The sequence below is a fragment of the Mastacembelus armatus genome, chromosome 21 (assembly GCF_900324485.2).
Source record: "Mastacembelus armatus chromosome 21, fMasArm1.2, whole genome shotgun sequence".
NCBI lineage: Eukaryota > Metazoa > Chordata > Actinopteri > Synbranchiformes > Mastacembelidae > Mastacembelus > Mastacembelus armatus.
The window spans coordinates 15,993,145-16,011,721 of record NC_046653.1 but is presented as its reverse complement, the minus strand read 5'-3'; the positions used below and the strand labels follow the sequence as shown (position 1 = coordinate 16,011,721).

Sequence of the window (18,577 nt, the reverse complement as noted above, 5' to 3'; positions counted from 1 at the left end):
TTTTTTTTATTTCTGTTTGGCAAGCTCTGGTGGGGGGAGACCTGACGTGTGTTTCTGAAAACAAAAGGAAAATTGTGTAAGTTAGGGGAAATTTATTCAGCAGAAGAGGAAGTGTCTAGAATTGAGCATTGCAACACACACATGTTCCTCACACAGCAGGAATAGGAAGTATGAAGAGGACAGGAAAAAACAAATCCACATCTCACAACAGAACTGCTGCGAGCACAAACCACAAGCGTTTATTTTAGCCTGCAAATGCAGGTGCACCTAAAGTAGCTGAACGCTTTCTTCGGTGGAGGGCGAGCTTCTGAAGAACTTCTGTTGTGAAAGATGAGTGACTCATTGGAGAAGACTACAGACTACCCTTTGCCGCTTTTTGGGGACGAATCCAGTCCAGATGAGGAGAAAGAAAACTTGTCAGGTGAAAGTGATTTACACTGGGAAGATGGAGGTCTACCTGTCGAGCTGCAGAAAGGGATGGAGACACTACGAGTGAACAGAGAACTGACCGATGTGATACTGCGTGTTCAGGGAAATGACTTCCCTTGTCATAGAGCCATACTTGCTGCTGCTAGTCAGTACTTCAGGTAAAAACATTTTAGTGTTAAGTGTTTTTTAATTGTGATGGGGCTGGTGGTCTTACTAAATGAAATGTTTTTTTCTGTGTAGGGCGATGTTTTGCAGTGGTCTGAAGGAGAGTCATGAGGAATGTGTGGAAATAAAGGGGTTGGACAGCGGGACAATGCATTTGCTTCTGGAGTACACCTACACCAGCCGAGCCTTTCTTACAAACTCAAATGTCCAGAGAATACTAGAGGCTGCCAGTCAATTTCAGGTAAAATGACAATTACTTACAATATCATTTAAAAAAGATATTCAATGAGTTTACTTGGCACGAGAGTCCCTTGTAAATCTGGATTATCACCCCTGTTTATTAACTTTTTACATTACCAATTGATTACCACTGTACCCACTAATTTCTATAATATTAATTAAGACAGTAATTACCAAAGAAACTGCTTTTTGATGTGATGTAACCACGGCTTTTTTTGTAAAGACACCATTTTCAAAAATCAAATCCTAAACCAAAAACCTCCTAAAATCTAAACCATAAACCATAAATCATACGAATGAAAAAAATTATTTTATTTTATTTTTTTAACCTTCATCTAGTCGGATCCAAAAGGGTTTTATCTGCATGTTCTCATTCTGTGTAAGTGTGACCACACACTTGCACAAGTGTTAAGCCAAAAGTGACCATTTACAGTATACAGTGTAGTTAATATTCACTGTATTTCAACTGAGTGTAAGTCATTTAAATTGTAATTATCGATCAGTCATTATCAGCTGGCACGTGGGGCCACAAAGGCAGGTCAGAACCCACTATGATACTGAAATAGTGTCAGAAAGCATAAATGAAGAAAATCAATAATTCATTTACATTCAGGAACACAGATTCTAATATAGTTACATCTTTTATCGATATCATGGTGCTGCTGTGGTGTATTTGAAAGCCCCCAATTGTTCTTTTTCCTTCAGACAGTCTTTCTCCCATTCAGTCACAAACATCTTTTGACACAAGAGATGTGTCAGTCAAAGAGGGAAGTGAAAGTTGCCTAGTTGTTTACACTCAGGATCAGTTTTCCATACAGGCTTAAATTAACTACACAGCTGTGCCACATGACAAATGAGACAGATGTTCCTATGCTTCTATTTTTGCAACAAACAGAATGAGTTTTAGATCTCAAAGATTAAGAAAAAAGACCAAGTATTCTGGATTCTGTAAATTAGGGAACAATTTCAAGATGAGTATGTAATTGTGGTTATAGTTAAGTGTTGCTATGGGAAAGTTTTTAAATTTTCAATGGTCCATAATGCATTTTGGGGTTTCCCAGAACTTCATAATGTCTTTTCAGTTTTAGCATTGCATACTTTTGAAATCATAGCACGTTGTTTCAGAAAACCTTAATCTGCTTATTTAGCCCACAAGGTGTGTCTGTATGCATACTGAATAAAAAAGCAATAATAATACATGTGCTTGCCTTGTTTCTTGTAGTTCCTGCGAGTGGTAGATGCGTGTGCTGGCTTTCTGACCAAGTCTCTGTATCTGGAGAACTGTATCGAGATCCTGAATCTGGCTGAAAGTCATGCTCTACCAACCCTGAGGACCAGAGCCCAGGATTATATCACCTCTGAGTTCTCCCAGGTGATCCAGCAGCAGAGCTTTCTGGATCTACCAGCACAATCGCTGGCAGCTGTACTGCAAAAGGACGACCTTGATGTGAAGTCTGAGGAGTGTGTATTTGAGGCTCTCATGCAATGGGTGAGAGCCCGGCGAGATGAACGCTATCCTTTTCTGGGCAAGTTGTTGTCGCATGTGCGATTGCCATTGCTGGAGCCAGCATACTTTGTAGAAAGAGTGGAGTCGGATGAACTGATCCGCCGCTGCAGTGAGGCATTTCCCCTGTTGCAAGAGGCCCGCATCTTTTATCTCTCTGGCCGGGAGGTGGGTATACTATTCTGGAAACTATTGGAAACTGGAAAATGATTATTTTCTTCAGTATGTCTGAAACTGTATTAGAGCTCTAGAGATGTACATTTTTGCATACCAATGATAAAAGCTGATACCTTAAATATGTTCATATTTTAGTATTATAGTATATTTCTATGTTATTATAATAACCAATTTTTTGTAAGAATATACATTTTTCTGATAAAATCATTGCTCTATTTTAATGATTTATAGATTCAAGTGTTTTGGACATATATAACATGTTTACAGGTTGTGTCGGAACGAACCAAGCCCCGTGTGCAGCACTTTCTATCAGAGGTATTCTTGATCATCGGAGGCTGCACTAAAGATGAACGCTTCATTTCCACGGTCACCTGTTTAGACCCCCTCAGACGCAGTAGGCTGGAGGTGGCCAGGCTGCCAATCACAGAAATGGAGGATGAGTCCCAAAATAGAAAATGGGTTGAGTTTGCCTGCATCACTTTTCGGAATGAACTGTACATTTCTGGTGAGAAAAACCACACACTTACATTTTCATAGAAAGACTTAAGTTCCTGTAACAGGAACAGATGTTACAGTGCAGATGAAAGGGAAATTTCCAGCCTGTTTGCCTATGTCCAGTCACACATCATTATTATAATTATTATTTTTGTATGTATAAACAGATTGCTGTAAATATTTCTAGGCTTCTCTTACTTAAATGTCATGTTGCTGTAATCAGTGAATCCATAGTGTACAACTGAACAAAACAGGAAGATGTACACCATGTGCTGTAACAGTTGTGGTTGTAGGTGTTTCTAAACTCAAGAACTGACATTTTGACACAGACAGCTGTTCAGCAACACATACACTGTTAAAGTTCACAGTGTGTCTGTGTTCAGACTTGGACAGTATATCTTTAACCAGAGTGATAACTTTGTGACCCCATTGTAGTCTAGTCTGGAGCAAATTCAGTGACACGTTGTTTAAGGCTACTATCCAGGAAGTAGGTGACAGTTTTCTGTAATGCTCTTGTTGGTGCAGGAGGTAAAGAGACTCCACATAATGTTTGGAAATACAACGGTGCCCTGGATAAGTGGATTCAAGTTGAGCCGCTGGCAACCGGGCGCTGGAGACACAAGATGGCAGTACATGGGGGCAAGGTGTATGCAATTGGAGGATTTGACGGAGTTCAGAGACTTGCTAGTGTAGAGGCCTATGATCCCTTTCACAATCGCTGGACACAGGTACACAAGTTTTATATAATAGTTGGGATGTCAATGTTGCATTTGCTGTTGCCCTTAAATGCCAAAAAAAATAAATGAATATAATTTGCTCTGAGATCATATGACCCTCACCCAAAATGTTGTCTTCCACTAAACATTGCTGATGGTTATGTCCATACCCTCATACATTTTACTTAGTATTTTTGTGTACATTAGTTATCATTCGCACATCTGATGCTCCATATAACGTAACACTTTAGCCTTCATATCGTCCTTTCTATATCTCACCACATATTGTCACTTAGCAGCCCTTTTGACTGTGTTTATCGCAGGTGACACCTCTTGCATTAGGCGTGAGCTCTTTTGCTGCTGCAAGCTTTGATAGATGGATTTATGTGATTGGTGGTGGGCCGAATGGAAAGCTGGCCACAGACAATGTCCAGTGCTGGGAACCTGGGACAGACTGCTGGGAAATGCGGGCGCCCATTCCCATCGAAACCAAATGCACAAATGCTGTTACGTTCAAGAACTGCATTTATGTTGTTGGTAAGTTGTGGTGGAATATAATTTAATGTAACATTTGAGATATTTGAATACTTTATTTCATGGCCCTTTGTACTTCTACTCCACTTTACTTCAGAGAAATACCGTACAGTAGATCATATTATTAAATTAGCTCTATCTTGACCAGTTCAAACAGTGAAAACTTGCATATTAATAGCATAAAACATGCATAATAGCATGAGATTAACAGGAGGCATTGCTTAAGGACAATTTTATATTGCAATGCCACTACTTTTACCCATGTCAAGGATCTTAATACATCCATTTAAATTTGTGGCTTTATATTTAGCCCATACAGTAGGTTATTTATATGTCTTTCTAAGAGACACAGGCCAAAAATGCCGCAGAGATTAAGGACTTTGTGAGCACCTGCACAGTAATCTGACTGCTCATTCTGAAATTAGATTAGACTCAATGTCATCTGTTTCTGGTAGTTTATGAATGTGCTGTATTCCCTTTTATATGCTGATTTTTTAATCCCCTATCTGCCTCCAGGTGGCGCCATGCATGCCATGTACTGCTACTCCCCTTTGTCTGACTCATGGTCTCTTGTGACACGTCTGGGGGAGAGGGCAAGCTGCGCCATCGCTGCCTGTAACAACAAACTCTTCATCACTGGCGGACGAGATAACAAGAACCAAGTCATCTCCACAGTGATGTGCTGGGACGTTGCTCGAGGGGTTTTGACAGAGGAGTGTGTTTTACCAATAGGAGTGTCTCACCATGGCAGTGTGACACTCATGAAGTCCTACACACACATACACAGAGTAACACCTACTGCAGAGTGCCAATGACACAGGCTGCTGTGAACAAGACTTTGTGTTGCTGAGAATTGTAGCTAAATGTTGCATGAAAGTGAATTCTGTTTAAAATGGTAATTACATATTTTAGTATGCATTGCAATGGTCACTGCTGAGTAACCACTTGCAAATACTACAAATTAAATAGGCTAGAAGTTGGGTATTGTTTTTCATGGCCTACTTTTACAGAGCCAAAGAAATCACTGAAAATAGACTACTGATATTAAAGAGAGCACGTATCACAAAAGGGAAAGGGAGAGACCCTGTCTGGATATGAAGAGGGCTGGAACCCTCCATCAGATTTAGCCCAAACTCATTTGCTAGATGTTTGTTTTCTTAATGTTAGTATTTTTGTTTGATTATTAGGAAGCTTTTTTGTCCATTTTTTGAAGGACTTCAAAATGTTGATCATCTTCTTCTTAGTTTTTATTGTTACACAATTTTTACACTGTATAATTTAATAGATTGGCAATACAGCCATATGGAAGTTAATTATTATTCTTAATTAAACACACTTAATATAGCATTTTACAAGTCTGTGTGTTTGTGGAGTGTTTAGAACTAATGACTGAACACTTAGTAAATAGTCACTTGTGCATGCATGCGCGTGTGTGTATGTGTGTGTGTGGTATGTGGGTTGAAGGATAGTAAAAAAGGTCACTTATGGTGAGCTCATGAAAAACTACCAATTAGTATTAGAGCCAAAAATGAAACCATATTACATGGGAATGTAAACAGTACCATGTACAGTTCAATAAATAATTATTTGACAGACATTTAATTTGCTTGATTATAAATATGACAAAGTTTAGAAATGCCAGGTGAGCTCCTGAGGAAGTAATGAGGGATTACTAGGGAACTACTCAATATGATGTGTCGCTTTACACACTTTACAGTTCAGTTTAATTCAACTTTATTTATATAGGACCAAATCACCACAGACGCCATCTCAAAGCACCTAAAATAATATCAAGATCTTAGAGTATTATAGAGAAAACTCATCAGACCCCCTGAGTAACCCCTTTTCACCTTTAACAGAAGAAACCTCCAGTAGAACCAGATGGGCCTTTAACATCAGCCATGCTGTTCTGCAGTATCATTATCTACATAGTACTTGATTTGGAGTTATTTCTGTACTATCTATTACCTGTCAGGTAATATCAGATTTGTTCCCCAGTAACTACATGTTTTTGTGGACAATATTGTGAAGCGTTGCCTTCTATACACTGTAAATATGATTCCGCAAAAACCAGAAATATGGTTCCACAAAACCTGTCTGGCAGCTTATAAACAGCCACGTGAACTTTTCAAACTAAAAAATACAAAGTGCACAAGCAAATAAACAGATTAACTGTAGCCCTACATGAAAACGTCTTTAGAAAAGTTTTATATAAAGCACATGGACATGTTGTGCTAATGTTCAGGTTTCCAGGGCTCATTTTATAGCTTCTCTTACGTTAATGTTTCAGGGTTTCACGTTTATTGTGAAGGTGAGAGGAAGCCGCTGCCCACAATTACTTTCATTTTCGATCGCTCACCTGTTCAGCCCACCTTTTCTTCCACTAGCTGTGCTGTTTTACACCGTCGTAACAACGTATAAATGTCGTAAAGAGGGGCTACACTTACCCTGAAGTAAACTACCTGCAAGATAAAGTGACAGACGATGTGAAACGGCAGCTACGTAGCAGTTTTTCTAAAATGATTCACCTGTATATTCTGTTGTGTTGTATCTTCACCGCCGCGCAAGGTGAGTTTGTTTGTTGTTTCTGTCTTTGGTGTTTTTTAACTCAGCGTTAATAAAGTTATTTCTAGTCTTTTAGTTAGTATCCTGTTCAGATCAGCTCAACGTGTAGCAGGCCACAATAACACACTGTAAATATAACACTGACGCACAGAAACATTTAGACCAGGCAAACACAACAACTACACCTGGAACTGATTCCTGATTTTAGATGTCAGTCAGACTCAGCTCAGTTTTAAGAGTTTATGACAAAAATGTTTGCAATCACAGAGCAAGTGGACATTTACAAACACTGGCCGGCCAACACTTTATGTCTAAGTGCCCCTGTTGTCTGGCAGATCAAAGGTCTATAGAATTTGCCTTCTGCACTGTGGAGGCCAAAGTTCACCCACTGCTGCATTGTTTTACACACAGCACAGACAAACAGAATAAAACCAGATGCCTGTCATTCCAACTCCAGCAGAAAAGAAACAGTTATTTAGTGCTGGTATAAACAGCCAGGTGAACTCCTGCATATGTTCTGACTAAAACCTACAAAGCTAACTGTAATTCCAAATACTATGAGCATAGGCCACAATAGAGTTTACAGTCATGGGACTTTAACACATAGCTCTTCTCATCCTCCTCATACTTCTTATCTGCCTGAATCCCTTCTCTGGTCTGGGTTCTCTGATTTTTTTTGATTGTCTGGTTACAACATAGTTTTTTAGATCAGTTATGACTTGTCTCAAGTGTAAGAAAAACATTTTTCTCACCGTCATTCTGGAGGCCTTCTTTATAAAGCAATGTCACTGTCACACCTATGTTACTATATTAACATATTACTATTCACACTTTATCTTTCATATTGTTGAAATTATTGTCTAATTTACAGCAGTACAGTATTATTTCAGATTACTAAAGAGATAGATGACACTTGATATTTTTATTGAATTTATGACAAACCTTTTAAATGGTTTATTCTGACTTAGATCAGGTAGGCCCATAGGATTTTCATCTTTGCCCCAGATGTGCTGGTGTCATTTTCCAGAAGAGAAGCGGGAACTGGGGAGCTCTCTTTAATAAAACAAAGAGCTAAAAGGACAAACCAAAGTGACATTCAAGAGTGGGATTTTTCACAGTCTAGAAACCCCAAAGTTGTTCTTGCTAACAGCTTATATGTGGTCTTACCTGGTCATCAGTAAAAGACGTTTTCATGCAGATGGCACAATTATCATGTTATTTAATGTTTAAAATACACTATGCTCTTTCACACATCATTATACTGCATGTTTCTTACACCTCTCCATTCTGTGTCTAGTTTCAGGTCAATCTTCAATATACGCACTGAAAGGGCAGAGTGTCACGTTGAGGCCAGAAGTATCTGGACAGCCTGAGCAGCTTCTTTGGAAACACAAAGGAAACAAAGTGGTAGAGTTTGATGGGAGTGAGCAACAGGTGTACAGCCCATTTGATAACAGGATCACTCTTGACTGGCATTCTGCAGAGCTGGATGTCAAAGACCTGAGATATGAAGACAGTGGAGAATATGAATTGGAAGTATACATGAACAAAATGTTGCATCGTTCACAATACAATGTGAAGGTCATAGGTAGGTTTTTACTAACTTCTTAATAAATCAGCTACGTCAAATACGTCCTTGTGTTAAACATTCATATCTCTATTCTCATGGACTTGGTATCAATGGAGAAAACTTTTCTCCAAGAAATATCTACTCACCCCAACCGGTTGAGGCAGTGGCCGCCCAAACTGAGTCTGGTTCTGCTGGAGGATTTTTCTTCCGTTAAACTGAGTTTTTCCTCTCACTGCCAAGTGCTTGCTGATAAGAGATATGTTGGGTTTTTTTGTTTTTTGTAAAGTGTCTTGAGATGATTGTATTGTGATTTGGCCCTATACAAATAAAACTGAATTGAACTGAATTGAAAATATTGGTTGTTTTCAAAAAACCAATATATAGCAGTAGTTAATGTTTACCTCCTTTCATCATGACACTTGGTCCCTACCAGTAATTAAAAGTGATCTAACCTCAAACACTGGTGCAGCAGAACATGAACTTATTTTGTCTTTTGTGAATAACTACAATGTAACACTTTCTTACTGATATGTCTATACCACAGTTGAAGCGTTGATTCATAATGGAGGTATGTTTTCATTGATGTATTTATAAAGACAGGGTGCCCAAACCCACCATATCCTGTGAGACTCACAATGGCAGCAGCTCTAACACAGATGGAGCCCAGGCAACACTGATGTGCTCTGTAGAGTCCAAAGAACCTCAGTCCTTAATGAAGTTTGAGTGGATCTCACGTGGAAATGTGCAGCCTGGCCCAGAGTTAACAATACATCTGAAGGATAAACATGATGATGAAGAATACAGCTGTAGAGTGAGCAACCCTCTGACTCTGGAAACATCTACATTCATAGCAAAGGATTGCTACCCTGGTAAGATCATGTCATTTCAAGCAAATGTTCTTTGAGAGACAAATTTGCGAAGAATATTCTGTTAAGAAGTTGCTGTTTAAATTTTGACTTTTGTGTTTTTGTGCAGACGAAACTTCCTCTGTAGGAGTGGCTGTCGGTATCGGCCTGACCATCCTCCTAACAGTTATAGTCATTGCATCCATTTGTTTCTGCAAACAACGCCATAAAGGTTCACTTAAAAAAACTAAATGCTTTTTCCAGGTCTACCGTCTGTATGTCCTTTTATAGAAAGCTCATTGTTCATATTCATCCAATAAGATTGGTCTGACCTTATCCTCTACGTATTCTGCACTGCTATTTATGCACTTCTGGTTAGATGCAAACTCTATCTTATTGCCTTGACCTGTAACATGTGCAATTATAATAAAGTTGAATGTTATCTAATTTTGTGCAGTAATACTGAACAGAAACTATGGCTGTTACTGACTTTTATCTACACAATAAGTGATGTACATACTGTTACTTCAGCTTCTGTTCTCTTGCTCTTTTTTCCAGCATGTTTTGCACAAAGAATGCAAAGTGACTTGGAAGGACATGAGTCCCCAGCTAGAGCAAAAGGTATGGACACAAGATGAGATGCCACAAAAAGGTTACATTAACAATTATATTACATTAACAGTTATTCATAAGCAGTGATACAGTATTTAGGCTGCTAACATGAATTTTGTTGGTTCTGACAAATTGCAGGGCTTGTTCAAATCCGTATAGAACAATTTGAGACAAACAGTGGAGGCCAGAATTTACCTCCAGCCTCACCACCAGGTAATTATTGTTTCTTACTGTATTGATAATCAGTCACACCAGTGAAATACATTGATGATAGTCAATAATTCTAAAATTACAGGCTCGGGTAAGAAGACATCTCAGAATGATGAGGATAAGCCCCTTCTTCAGGAACCATGCTTCTCTCAGCAACTTGACCAAAGTAATACGGATCTAAATCCTGATGACCCTGATGGAAATTACTGCAATGACACAAACACACATTCAGAACATGGAATGCAGACACAAGCTGAGACGCCACGAAAAGGTCACTGAGCAGCACACTGTAGTGTCCTCATATTTTGTTTTTTCTTCCCCCCTTTATTTATTTCTTTTTTCTTCTTATAAATTTAACAGGGTTAGATGATAACCAGGTGTCAGTACCAAATGAAACAGGAGACTTTGCATTGATGTGCTTGTAGTACTTGTACTGCTAAAACTAAAGATTGTAGCAGCTTCTTTTGACTGACGTTTTGAAAAAAAACACACACTTCTTTAAATGAAACCAAATGAAAAGTAATAAACCCAGTTGTGATTATCACAATGTGGTCTAAACATATTGTATGCATACATATGACAGATAAGAAAAACCTATTGTACCTTGCAATGTTAAGAAACCCCTGCTCAAACCTGAATTAGTCAGTGTTTAGTCACTTTACATATATTACAGTATTTAATTACATTGAAATATGGATGATGGACTAAAACATGACTCAGCCACTTTTAAATCTTTTTGTGTTTTGATTTATTTGATAGTCAGTTCAAAATTATGCAAATCATTCTCTTCTTCAGTCTTCAACACTCCTCAACAACTTAACCTTGTTGGTAAAAAACATAGGAATGCTTATTGAACATGGTATGGAGACACAAGATGAGATGTCACAAAAAGTTTACCTTAGCAAAGATAGTATTTATCGCAGATACAATTTTTACAGGCTGCTAACATGAGTTTTGTTGGTTCTTTGCAGGGTGTGTCAAAAAACTTAGAAGCCACTTTGAGCAAAACAGTGGAGACCAGAATTTACCTCCAGCCTCACCACCAGGTAATTCTTGTGTCTTACTGTGTCAATAATTAATCACACCAGTGAAATACATTGATAATAGTCAATAATTCTAAAATGGTGTTTGATAAATTACTGTTTATTCAGTTACTGTATCATTGTTGTCATATAAATGTTGATACAGACCAGAGGATCAAATGAAAAATTGTGTAAAAAACAGGATTAGAATGTGACTAACTAAGACTGTCTTTAATTAACCAGTCTGTGCAGCTTTCACACTAATTTCTTTGCTGTTTTTGCTCTCTGTTGTAATGTCAGGCAAGGCTGAAGATAAGGATGAGGAAACAGAGTCTCCTCCTGCTGCTCAGCCAAGTTTGCCTTTGTCTCAAAAATCCTCAGGTTTGGAAACTAACGAAACTACAGGTGAACACATGGAAGGTGCTGACCCAGACCAGGTCACTGGAGAATCTGCAGAGGAGAATGTCCAGAAATCTGAGTCATCAGATTTAGAAAGAAGAAATGGACCAACCAACTTCACCAGTCCCAAAGAGGAAGGCCCAGAAACAACACTACATGAGCAAGAGTCAAACCTGCCACAGGAAGAAACATCCAGTCAAGAAGATAAATGTCAAGAAAAATCTGAATCTGGTAATGAGCAAGAAGACCTGCCTTTAGACAACTCTCAGCAGCCACAGAGCCCTACAACACCTGACAACACTAATGATACTGTTCAAGCGCCTCTGAACGCTGCACAGGTAGACACAGATAATGACAAAGAGGGCAAGACCAGGCACGATTCATGTGAGTCTGAGGGGCAGCCAGATAGCAGCTTGGCAGAGGCAGATGAAGATGAAGATAAAGGTGAAAATATTGAAAATGAGGACCAGTGTGATCCAGGAATCAAGAAACCTGAGTGAGGACAAAAAAGTTATCAAGTATATATTTATACCAACTGAAAAGAGAGAAAGGAAGGAGGAAGGATAACTGAAGCAAATGAAAAGTAATAAACCCAGTTGTGATTATCACAATGTGGTCTAAACATATTGTATGCATACATATGACAGATAAGAAAAACCTATTGTACCTTGCAATGTTAAGAAACCCCTGCTCAAACCTGAATTAGTCAGTGTTTAGTCACTTTACATAAATTACAGTATTTAATTACATTGAAATATGGATGATGGACTAAAACATGACTCAGCCACTTTTAAATCTTTTTGTGTGTTGATTTATTTGATAGTCAGTTCAAAATTATGCAAATCATTCTCTTCTTCAGTCTTCAACACTCCTCAACAACTTAACCTTGTTGGTAAAAAACATAGGAATGCTTATTGAACATGGTATGGAGACACAAGATGAGATGTCACAAAAAGTTTACCTTAGCAAAGATAGTATTTATCGCAGATACAATTTTTACAGGCTGCTAACATGAGTTTTGTTGGTTCTTTGCAGGGTGTGTCAAAAAACTTAGAAGCCACTTTGAGCAAAACAGTGGAGACCAGAATTTACCTCCAGCCTCACCACCAGGTAATTATTGTTTCTTACTGTATTGATAATCAGTCACACCAGTGAAATACATTGATGATAGTCGATAATTCTAAAATTACAGGCTCGGGTAAGAAGACATCTCAGAATGATGAAGATAAGCCCCTTCTGCAGAAACCATGCTTCTCTCAGCAACATGACCAAAGTAATACGGATCTGAATCCCGATGACCCTGATGGAAATTACTACAATGCCTCAGACAAACATCCAGTACATGCAATGGAGACACAAGATGAGACGCCACGAAAAGGTTACATTAACAAAAATGTTATTGATCACTGATGCAAAGTTTACCAGCTGGTGAAATGAGTTTTGCTGGTTCTGACAAATTGCAGGGCTTGTTCAAATCCGAATAGACCAATTTGAGCCAAACACTGAAGACCAGATTTTATCTCCAGCCTCACCACCATTTAATTCTTGTGTCTTACTGTGTCAATAATTAATCACACCAGTGAAATACATTGATAATAGTCAATAATTCTAAAATGGTGTTTGATAAATTACTGTTTATTCAGTTACTGTATCATTGTTGTCATATAAATGTTGATACAGACCAGAGGATCAAATGAAAAATTGTGTAAAAAACAGGATTAGAATGTGACTAACTAAGACTGTCTTTAATTAACCAGTCTGTGCAGCTTTCACACTAATTTCTTTGCTGTTTTTGCTCTCTGTTGTAATGTCAGGCAAGGCTGAAGATAAGGATGAGGAAACAGAGTCTCCTCCTGCTGCTCAGCCAAGTTTGCCTTTGTCTCAAAAATCCTCAGGTTTGGAAACTAACGAAACTACAGGTGAACACATGGAAGGTGCTGACCCAGACCAGGTCACTGGAGAATCTGCAGAGGAGAATGTCCAGAAATCTGAGTCATCAGATTTAGAAAGAAGAAATGGACCAACCAACTTCACCAGTCCCAAAGAGGAAGGCCCAGAAACAACACTACATGAGCAAGAGTCAAACCTGCCACAGGAAGAAACATCCAGTGAAGAAGATAAATGTCAAGAAAAATCTGAATCTGGTAATGAGCAAGAAGACCTGCCTTTAGACAACTCTCAGCAGCCACAGAGCCCTACAACACCTGACAACACTAATGATACTGTTCAAGCGCCTCTGAACGCTGCACAGGTAGACACAGATAATGACAAAGAGGGTAAGACCAGGCACGATTCATGTGAGTCTGAGGGGCAGCCAGATAGCAGCTTGGCAGAGGCAGATGAAGATGAAGATAAAGGTGAAAATATTGAAAATGAGGACCAGTGTGATCCAGGTATCAAGAAACCTGAGTGAGGACAAAAAAGTTATCAAGTATATATTTATACCAACTGAAAAGAGAGAAAGGAAGGAGGAAGGATAACTGAAGCAAAGTTGCAAATATAACTGAGCAGAGACTGGCATACAGTAAGAACATAGAAGAACAGAGATTGCAGCCTATGTGACACTACAGTAGTGACTCCTTCCAGTCTGTGTCGATGTAACTGCCAGGGGGGCAGATCTTAAACTTCAGAAAGTATCACTTTCATTTACACTTGTTTTACACTTCTGTTAAGATTTTAGAGGCCCTTTGACAATTTAACTATGCATCATGCTTTTAAGATATATAATATATAATGTTTGATTAACAGCTTCAGTTAATTTCATTTTTTTGTTGGTGCTATGTAGAAGCAGCTATATATTGAACTTTATACATTTCAAAGTACTAATCTTTTAATTGCTATGACCTTTTATTTATATATAAGAAATATGCTACACTATAAAAGACAGCACTGCTACTCCTATTAATAACATATAAATAAGGATAAGGACAGGAAGTGCTATTGTTATTGTAATTTATACAACAAAATTAAGATTGTGCTCTCTTAGAAACAAAACCCACCCAATTAAAAAACACAAGACAAAAGAACAATGTAAGGCACTGCAAAAGGCCTATAGGGGAGCAAACTAATGTTGCACAAAGTATAGATTTTTGTCTATAAATTGTTTAAATAAAGATTGTAAGAGGACTGTGACAATGGCATTGAAAGGTTTACATCTAGAAGAAGTTTACAAGAAGCCTATGTAGCTGGGGAAAATGGATGTTATGTACAATACATATTTAATATACTAATATTCTTGTAATGAAATAAGAAAAAATAAAATAATGAACTAATACTATGTTTGGCAGCCTAAGACTGTAAATCTTTTACCTACACACACACACACACACTGCATCAGGTGATTTTGGAGCTAACTGTAAGAACATCTTTGTGTCAGTAGGGGGCAGTGTTTATCAGCCTTTACCTGTCTTCACAGTTGAAGGACATTTTTTTTGTAAAGGCAGGCATATCATATAGACAGCAGAAAAATACAATGGTGAAATGTGGCTTTACATTAATTTATTGCAGAAGATTTGTCTAAAGTCTGAAAGATTCATATTTATGATACTGCCATGAATTCTGGGTAGCGTCTTGATGAGGACTTATATAAATCCATTGTGTAGAAATGTGTGGGTGTGAGCTGCTTCAAGGATATAATTCAGATAAATTGTTAGTACAAAGCAACATCTTCCTGCACAGTTGCACACAGTTTGTTTCAGTAACTGAGGACCAGCACAATTTAGTGGAGGTCTACAGTGAATTCAGTGAGTAGCAACAGCACTCCTACAGTAAACTAGCAGTCAACTTAACCAATCAGCTCAGCGATGTGAACACACATGAAGCAGGTTCACCCACTACTAGATGACAAGATGGTATAGATTTCTCAGGGTACTGGCTGGGCCACGTGAGAAAGTCATGCATGATTAGTTTAACCTCTGTGTCACCAAAAAAAGTCTGTGATCTGCTACCACCTGACCTGTGGGTTCAGGGCACAAACAGAGAATGAACACTATCATATTTCTGTGGTCGCAACAAATACCAAAGGGGATATTGGAGTATTGAATTATTTGTGGGGATTGGGGCTCTGCCTCTTCAGATGAGGGTCACAGTGTGGTTCAGCTGAGACATTGTTGATGTGTTGATGGCAGCAGGGAAGCTAAGATCCTGGCTCAGAGTCTTTAGTGGAGCAATGCTTTGTTTCTCTGTGCCAACATTATATATGCTTCTCTGCTCTTGGATGATTGGTACAGTAGATTAAAAATGGCATGCAAGCTCTGCCCAGGGTGTGCCCTTTAACGTAAGAATAGATGTTTCCTTTCCCATATATGTAGTTATATTACACTGGAGTCCATGGTTCTTTTGTGTTCCTTTCCTCTTACATTGTTTAGGTCCTTTTTGGCCTTTTTGCAATAAGAGAAAAGGGGAAAAAAGAAGAATGGGCCACCCTCCAGAACTGCCTTTTATACCAGGGTGATTAGCATTCTGGGTTGTTTAAATTGCCTCCTGGAGGGCTGATTCGAAATTGAACAATATCCCCTGGCTTTAGAAACTAACCCCACAGCTTCTCATTTATTTTTATGCAGAGTTAGGACAGAGCCTTGGCAGTGTTCCATCGAGGAAGCAGAGCCTGGGGAGGTCAGGTCTGGGTAGGTCAGGACAAATCAATTAATATCAGCTCAATAAAAGTTCTTGGCACTTTCTGGGCCATACTTTACTGTTACAATGCAACCTGGGCACCCACCATAATTATGTGAATAAATTGTTAAGTGTGTTTGAGACATTATAATCGAATAATATCCCTTTCCTGTCTCTGTAAAACTTCTATTAAGGCTTGATTTCTCTTTGGACCCTGTTTTTACTGCATAAGGAGTAATGGCAGAGCATTGTTTGTCATTGTTATTATTATACTATATTAAACACGGTTTCCCTCTTGGGGGATGTTTATGACTGTATATTGAGGTCTAACTGAACCTCTATGCTGTTATTTTTCTGCTAACATTTAGTCATCATGTAAAATTCAAGTGTGCCCAAGGCAGATTATTATACCCAGGGCAGTAACCAACACAGTGGAAACACTGATAATTACACTTGTACACCTACGCTATAAATGCTACAATTGGGACAGATAAAATATGGTTAGGGAAGGGTAGATAATTGAAAGTTGTTTGACTGTCCTCTCTGAACCATCTGAATCAAGAATCAAGACTGCAGAGATTTATACAGCTCCTATAATAAGGACCCTAATTTGAGGATGTTGTCTGCTGTTTGGTTGTGTTTGAATAACACAGTGTGTATCAAGCACGTAACTGTCGCCATGTTCATAGTTGTTGAATTTAAACACTGGTTATTAGACCACTGGGCTAAATAAAGGTGTGCACAGTAGCAAATGTTTGCATGAGTCTCGGTGGATTTTTTCACATCAAGACAGTTTAAAGGTAATTACAGTCACTCAGACAAGTGTTTGTGCACTGTCTGGTTTGGAGATTGATCACATCCTTGCACCTGCACACTTTTTCTGTCACATCATTTCTATCTGAAACATCAGTATTAAAGTCAATAAGTAAATATTTACTTCAGGAAACCCCCAGGCATTTATATATCATATATAGGGCTTGACATTTGCGGTTTTAAGTGACTCATTTGCCTGATTTGATACATTCATATTACTGCTAGATATGTCATAATTTTGGTTACTTATAACATTTTTATCTAGTAGATTATGTAAAAATGTCTCCAGTACTTTGGTTGATCCATTAAACCTTGCAAAACTGCATTTTGTGCTCAGTACCCAAAAGCTCCAGCTCTCTTTGGGTGAAAGGCAGGGGTACACCCTGGACAGGTCACCAGTCCATCACAGGGCCACATAGAGACAAACAACCTCACACACTCGCACTCACTCCTATGGGCAATTTAGAGTCACCAATCAACCTGACATACATGTTTTTGGACTGTGGGAGGAAACCAGAGTACCTGGAGAAAACCCACACAAGCACAGGGAGAACATGCAAACTCCACACAGAAAGGTCCCTGATGGGTTTCAAACCAGGAACCTTCTTGCTGTGAGGCAACAGTCCTAATCACTAAGCCATGGTGCTGCGCAAATAGCATATGATAAATATTATGAAGAACATCAGCATGTTAGCATTTTTATTGTGAGCATGCTGATGTTAGCATTTAGCATGTTTCTTTAAGTAAAGCCATCCAACACTGCTAGCAACTCTTGTTGATCATATTTCTCTTATTTGTCAAGCAAATCAGTCATTTAAAATTGATAATGGTCTTGCAGAGAGTGAGCATCTCTTGATGAATAACACATTTGTTCTTTAACTTTCTTAGAACAAGCACTGCTCATCATCTGTTTCACCACTCTTTTGTCTCAAACAACCAACATCATATGATGCTATTTATCAAAGATAAGCTCCACACTAGTTGTTGAAAACTCTTGATTTTGCATATGGAAAACTGTCACAAAAGCTTATGTTTTCCATTTTTAAATATATATAAAGAATATAGGCCACATTTTTATACTGCTCTGTAACTATTTGTAATTAGCTTTGGAATTGAAAAAGTATGCACTGCCCTTTTCAACAATTTAAATTTATTCTTTCGGCACCGTTTCTGAGAACTAGCAGAGGGAATCACTTTGTTTTTGTTTTCTGTTGTCATGTGCATGCGTTTCTGTAAATACTTTTCTCCACAGTCGAATCACTCAGCTCCGAGCTCTGTCAGTGCTTTATTTGAACAAGCTGCCTGTCAATGTGCCACACTGACGTATCTGTGCCTGTGCACTTGCAGAACCTGACACAATTCTCTTGTGGCAAAATGAAAAACACTTGCAGCATACGCCTGCCTCATATTGTCTGATAGGGAGATTAAAGCCAATCCAAACAAAATTCAGCTCTGAGTTGGTCGACGGTGAGACCACCGGAGGGGAACAGCTCGCTCAGCTATGTCATCAGATCACATTATCATTGATCTCAGTCTCCTGCTATCCTCTGTCTGTCTTTGCCTTCCTGCATCTGCCCTGTGCTTTCAGTAACATTTCTCATGGCTCACTGTTGCCTCTCATCTCATGAGTGTGATATGAAATCCTGATGAGTTCGGCAGAATAACAT

At 38.6% G+C, this 18,577-nt stretch overlaps 2 protein-coding genes across 7 annotated transcripts; both read left to right on the top strand.

Annotated features, from left to right (window-relative positions):
• The first annotated feature begins 169 nt into the window (after positions 1-169).
• On the top strand, positions 170-5,604 carry klhl6 (kelch-like family member 6). Its single transcript, XM_026295420.2, has 7 exons — positions 170-587; positions 670-835; positions 2,057-2,506; positions 2,783-3,020; positions 3,536-3,738; positions 4,050-4,263; positions 4,777-5,604. The coding sequence occupies exons 1-7, from the start codon at positions 331-333 to the stop codon at positions 5,073-5,075; spliced, it is 1,827 nt and encodes a 608-aa protein (XP_026151205.1). The 5' UTR covers positions 170-330; the 3' UTR covers positions 5,076-5,604.
• A 1,013-nt stretch (positions 5,605-6,617) lies between these two features.
• Positions 6,618-14,762, top strand: LOC113123957 (serine-aspartate repeat-containing protein F). 6 transcript variants are annotated; one of them, XM_026296367.1, is made up of 12 exons: positions 6,618-6,828; positions 8,123-8,413; positions 8,992-9,264; positions 9,371-9,472; positions 9,799-9,861; positions 9,991-10,065; positions 10,148-10,333; positions 11,034-11,108; positions 11,466-11,714; positions 12,519-12,593; positions 12,676-12,861; positions 13,298-14,762. In XM_026296367.1, the coding sequence occupies exons 1-12, from the start codon at positions 6,780-6,782 to the stop codon at positions 13,894-13,896; spliced, it is 2,223 nt and encodes a 740-aa protein (XP_026152152.1). In that variant the 5' UTR covers positions 6,618-6,779; the 3' UTR covers positions 13,897-14,762. The 6 variants fall into 6 exon arrangements, with proteins under 6 accessions (XP_026152152.1, XP_026152150.1, XP_026152151.1 ...); XM_026296365.1 differs by having other exon boundaries at positions 11,385-11,714; XM_026296366.1 differs by lacking the exon at positions 11,034-11,108 and having other exon boundaries at positions 11,385-11,714.
• The last annotated feature ends 3,815 nt before the right edge of the window (positions 14,763-18,577 follow it).

What these genes read in the sequence shown, in the direction of transcription:
- klhl6 (XM_026295420.2), top strand. Translation starts at nt 331, where the DNA reads ATGAGTGACTCATTGGAGAAGACTACAGACTACCCTTTGCCGCTTTTT. An exon ending in GCTGCTAGTCAGTACTTCAG is followed by an intron (nt 588 to 669) that starts GTAAAAACATTT and finishes TTTTCTGTGTAG; the next exon opens with GGCGATGTTTTGCAGTGGTC. An exon ending in GAACTGCATTTATGTTGTTG is followed by an intron (nt 4,264 to 4,776) that starts GTAAGTTGTGGT and finishes ATCTGCCTCCAG; the next exon opens with GTGGCGCCATGCATGCCATG.
- LOC113123957 (XM_026296365.1), top strand. Translation starts at nt 6,780, where the DNA reads ATGATTCACCTGTATATTCTGTTGTGTTGTATCTTCACCGCCGCGCAA. An exon ending in ATACAATGTGAAGGTCATAG is followed by an intron (nt 8,414 to 8,991) that starts GTAGGTTTTTAC and finishes GTATTTATAAAG; the next exon opens with ACAGGGTGCCCAAACCCACC. An exon ending in GTCCCCAGCTAGAGCAAAAG is followed by an intron (nt 9,862 to 9,990) that starts GTATGGACACAA and finishes GACAAATTGCAG; the next exon opens with GGCTTGTTCAAATCCGTATA.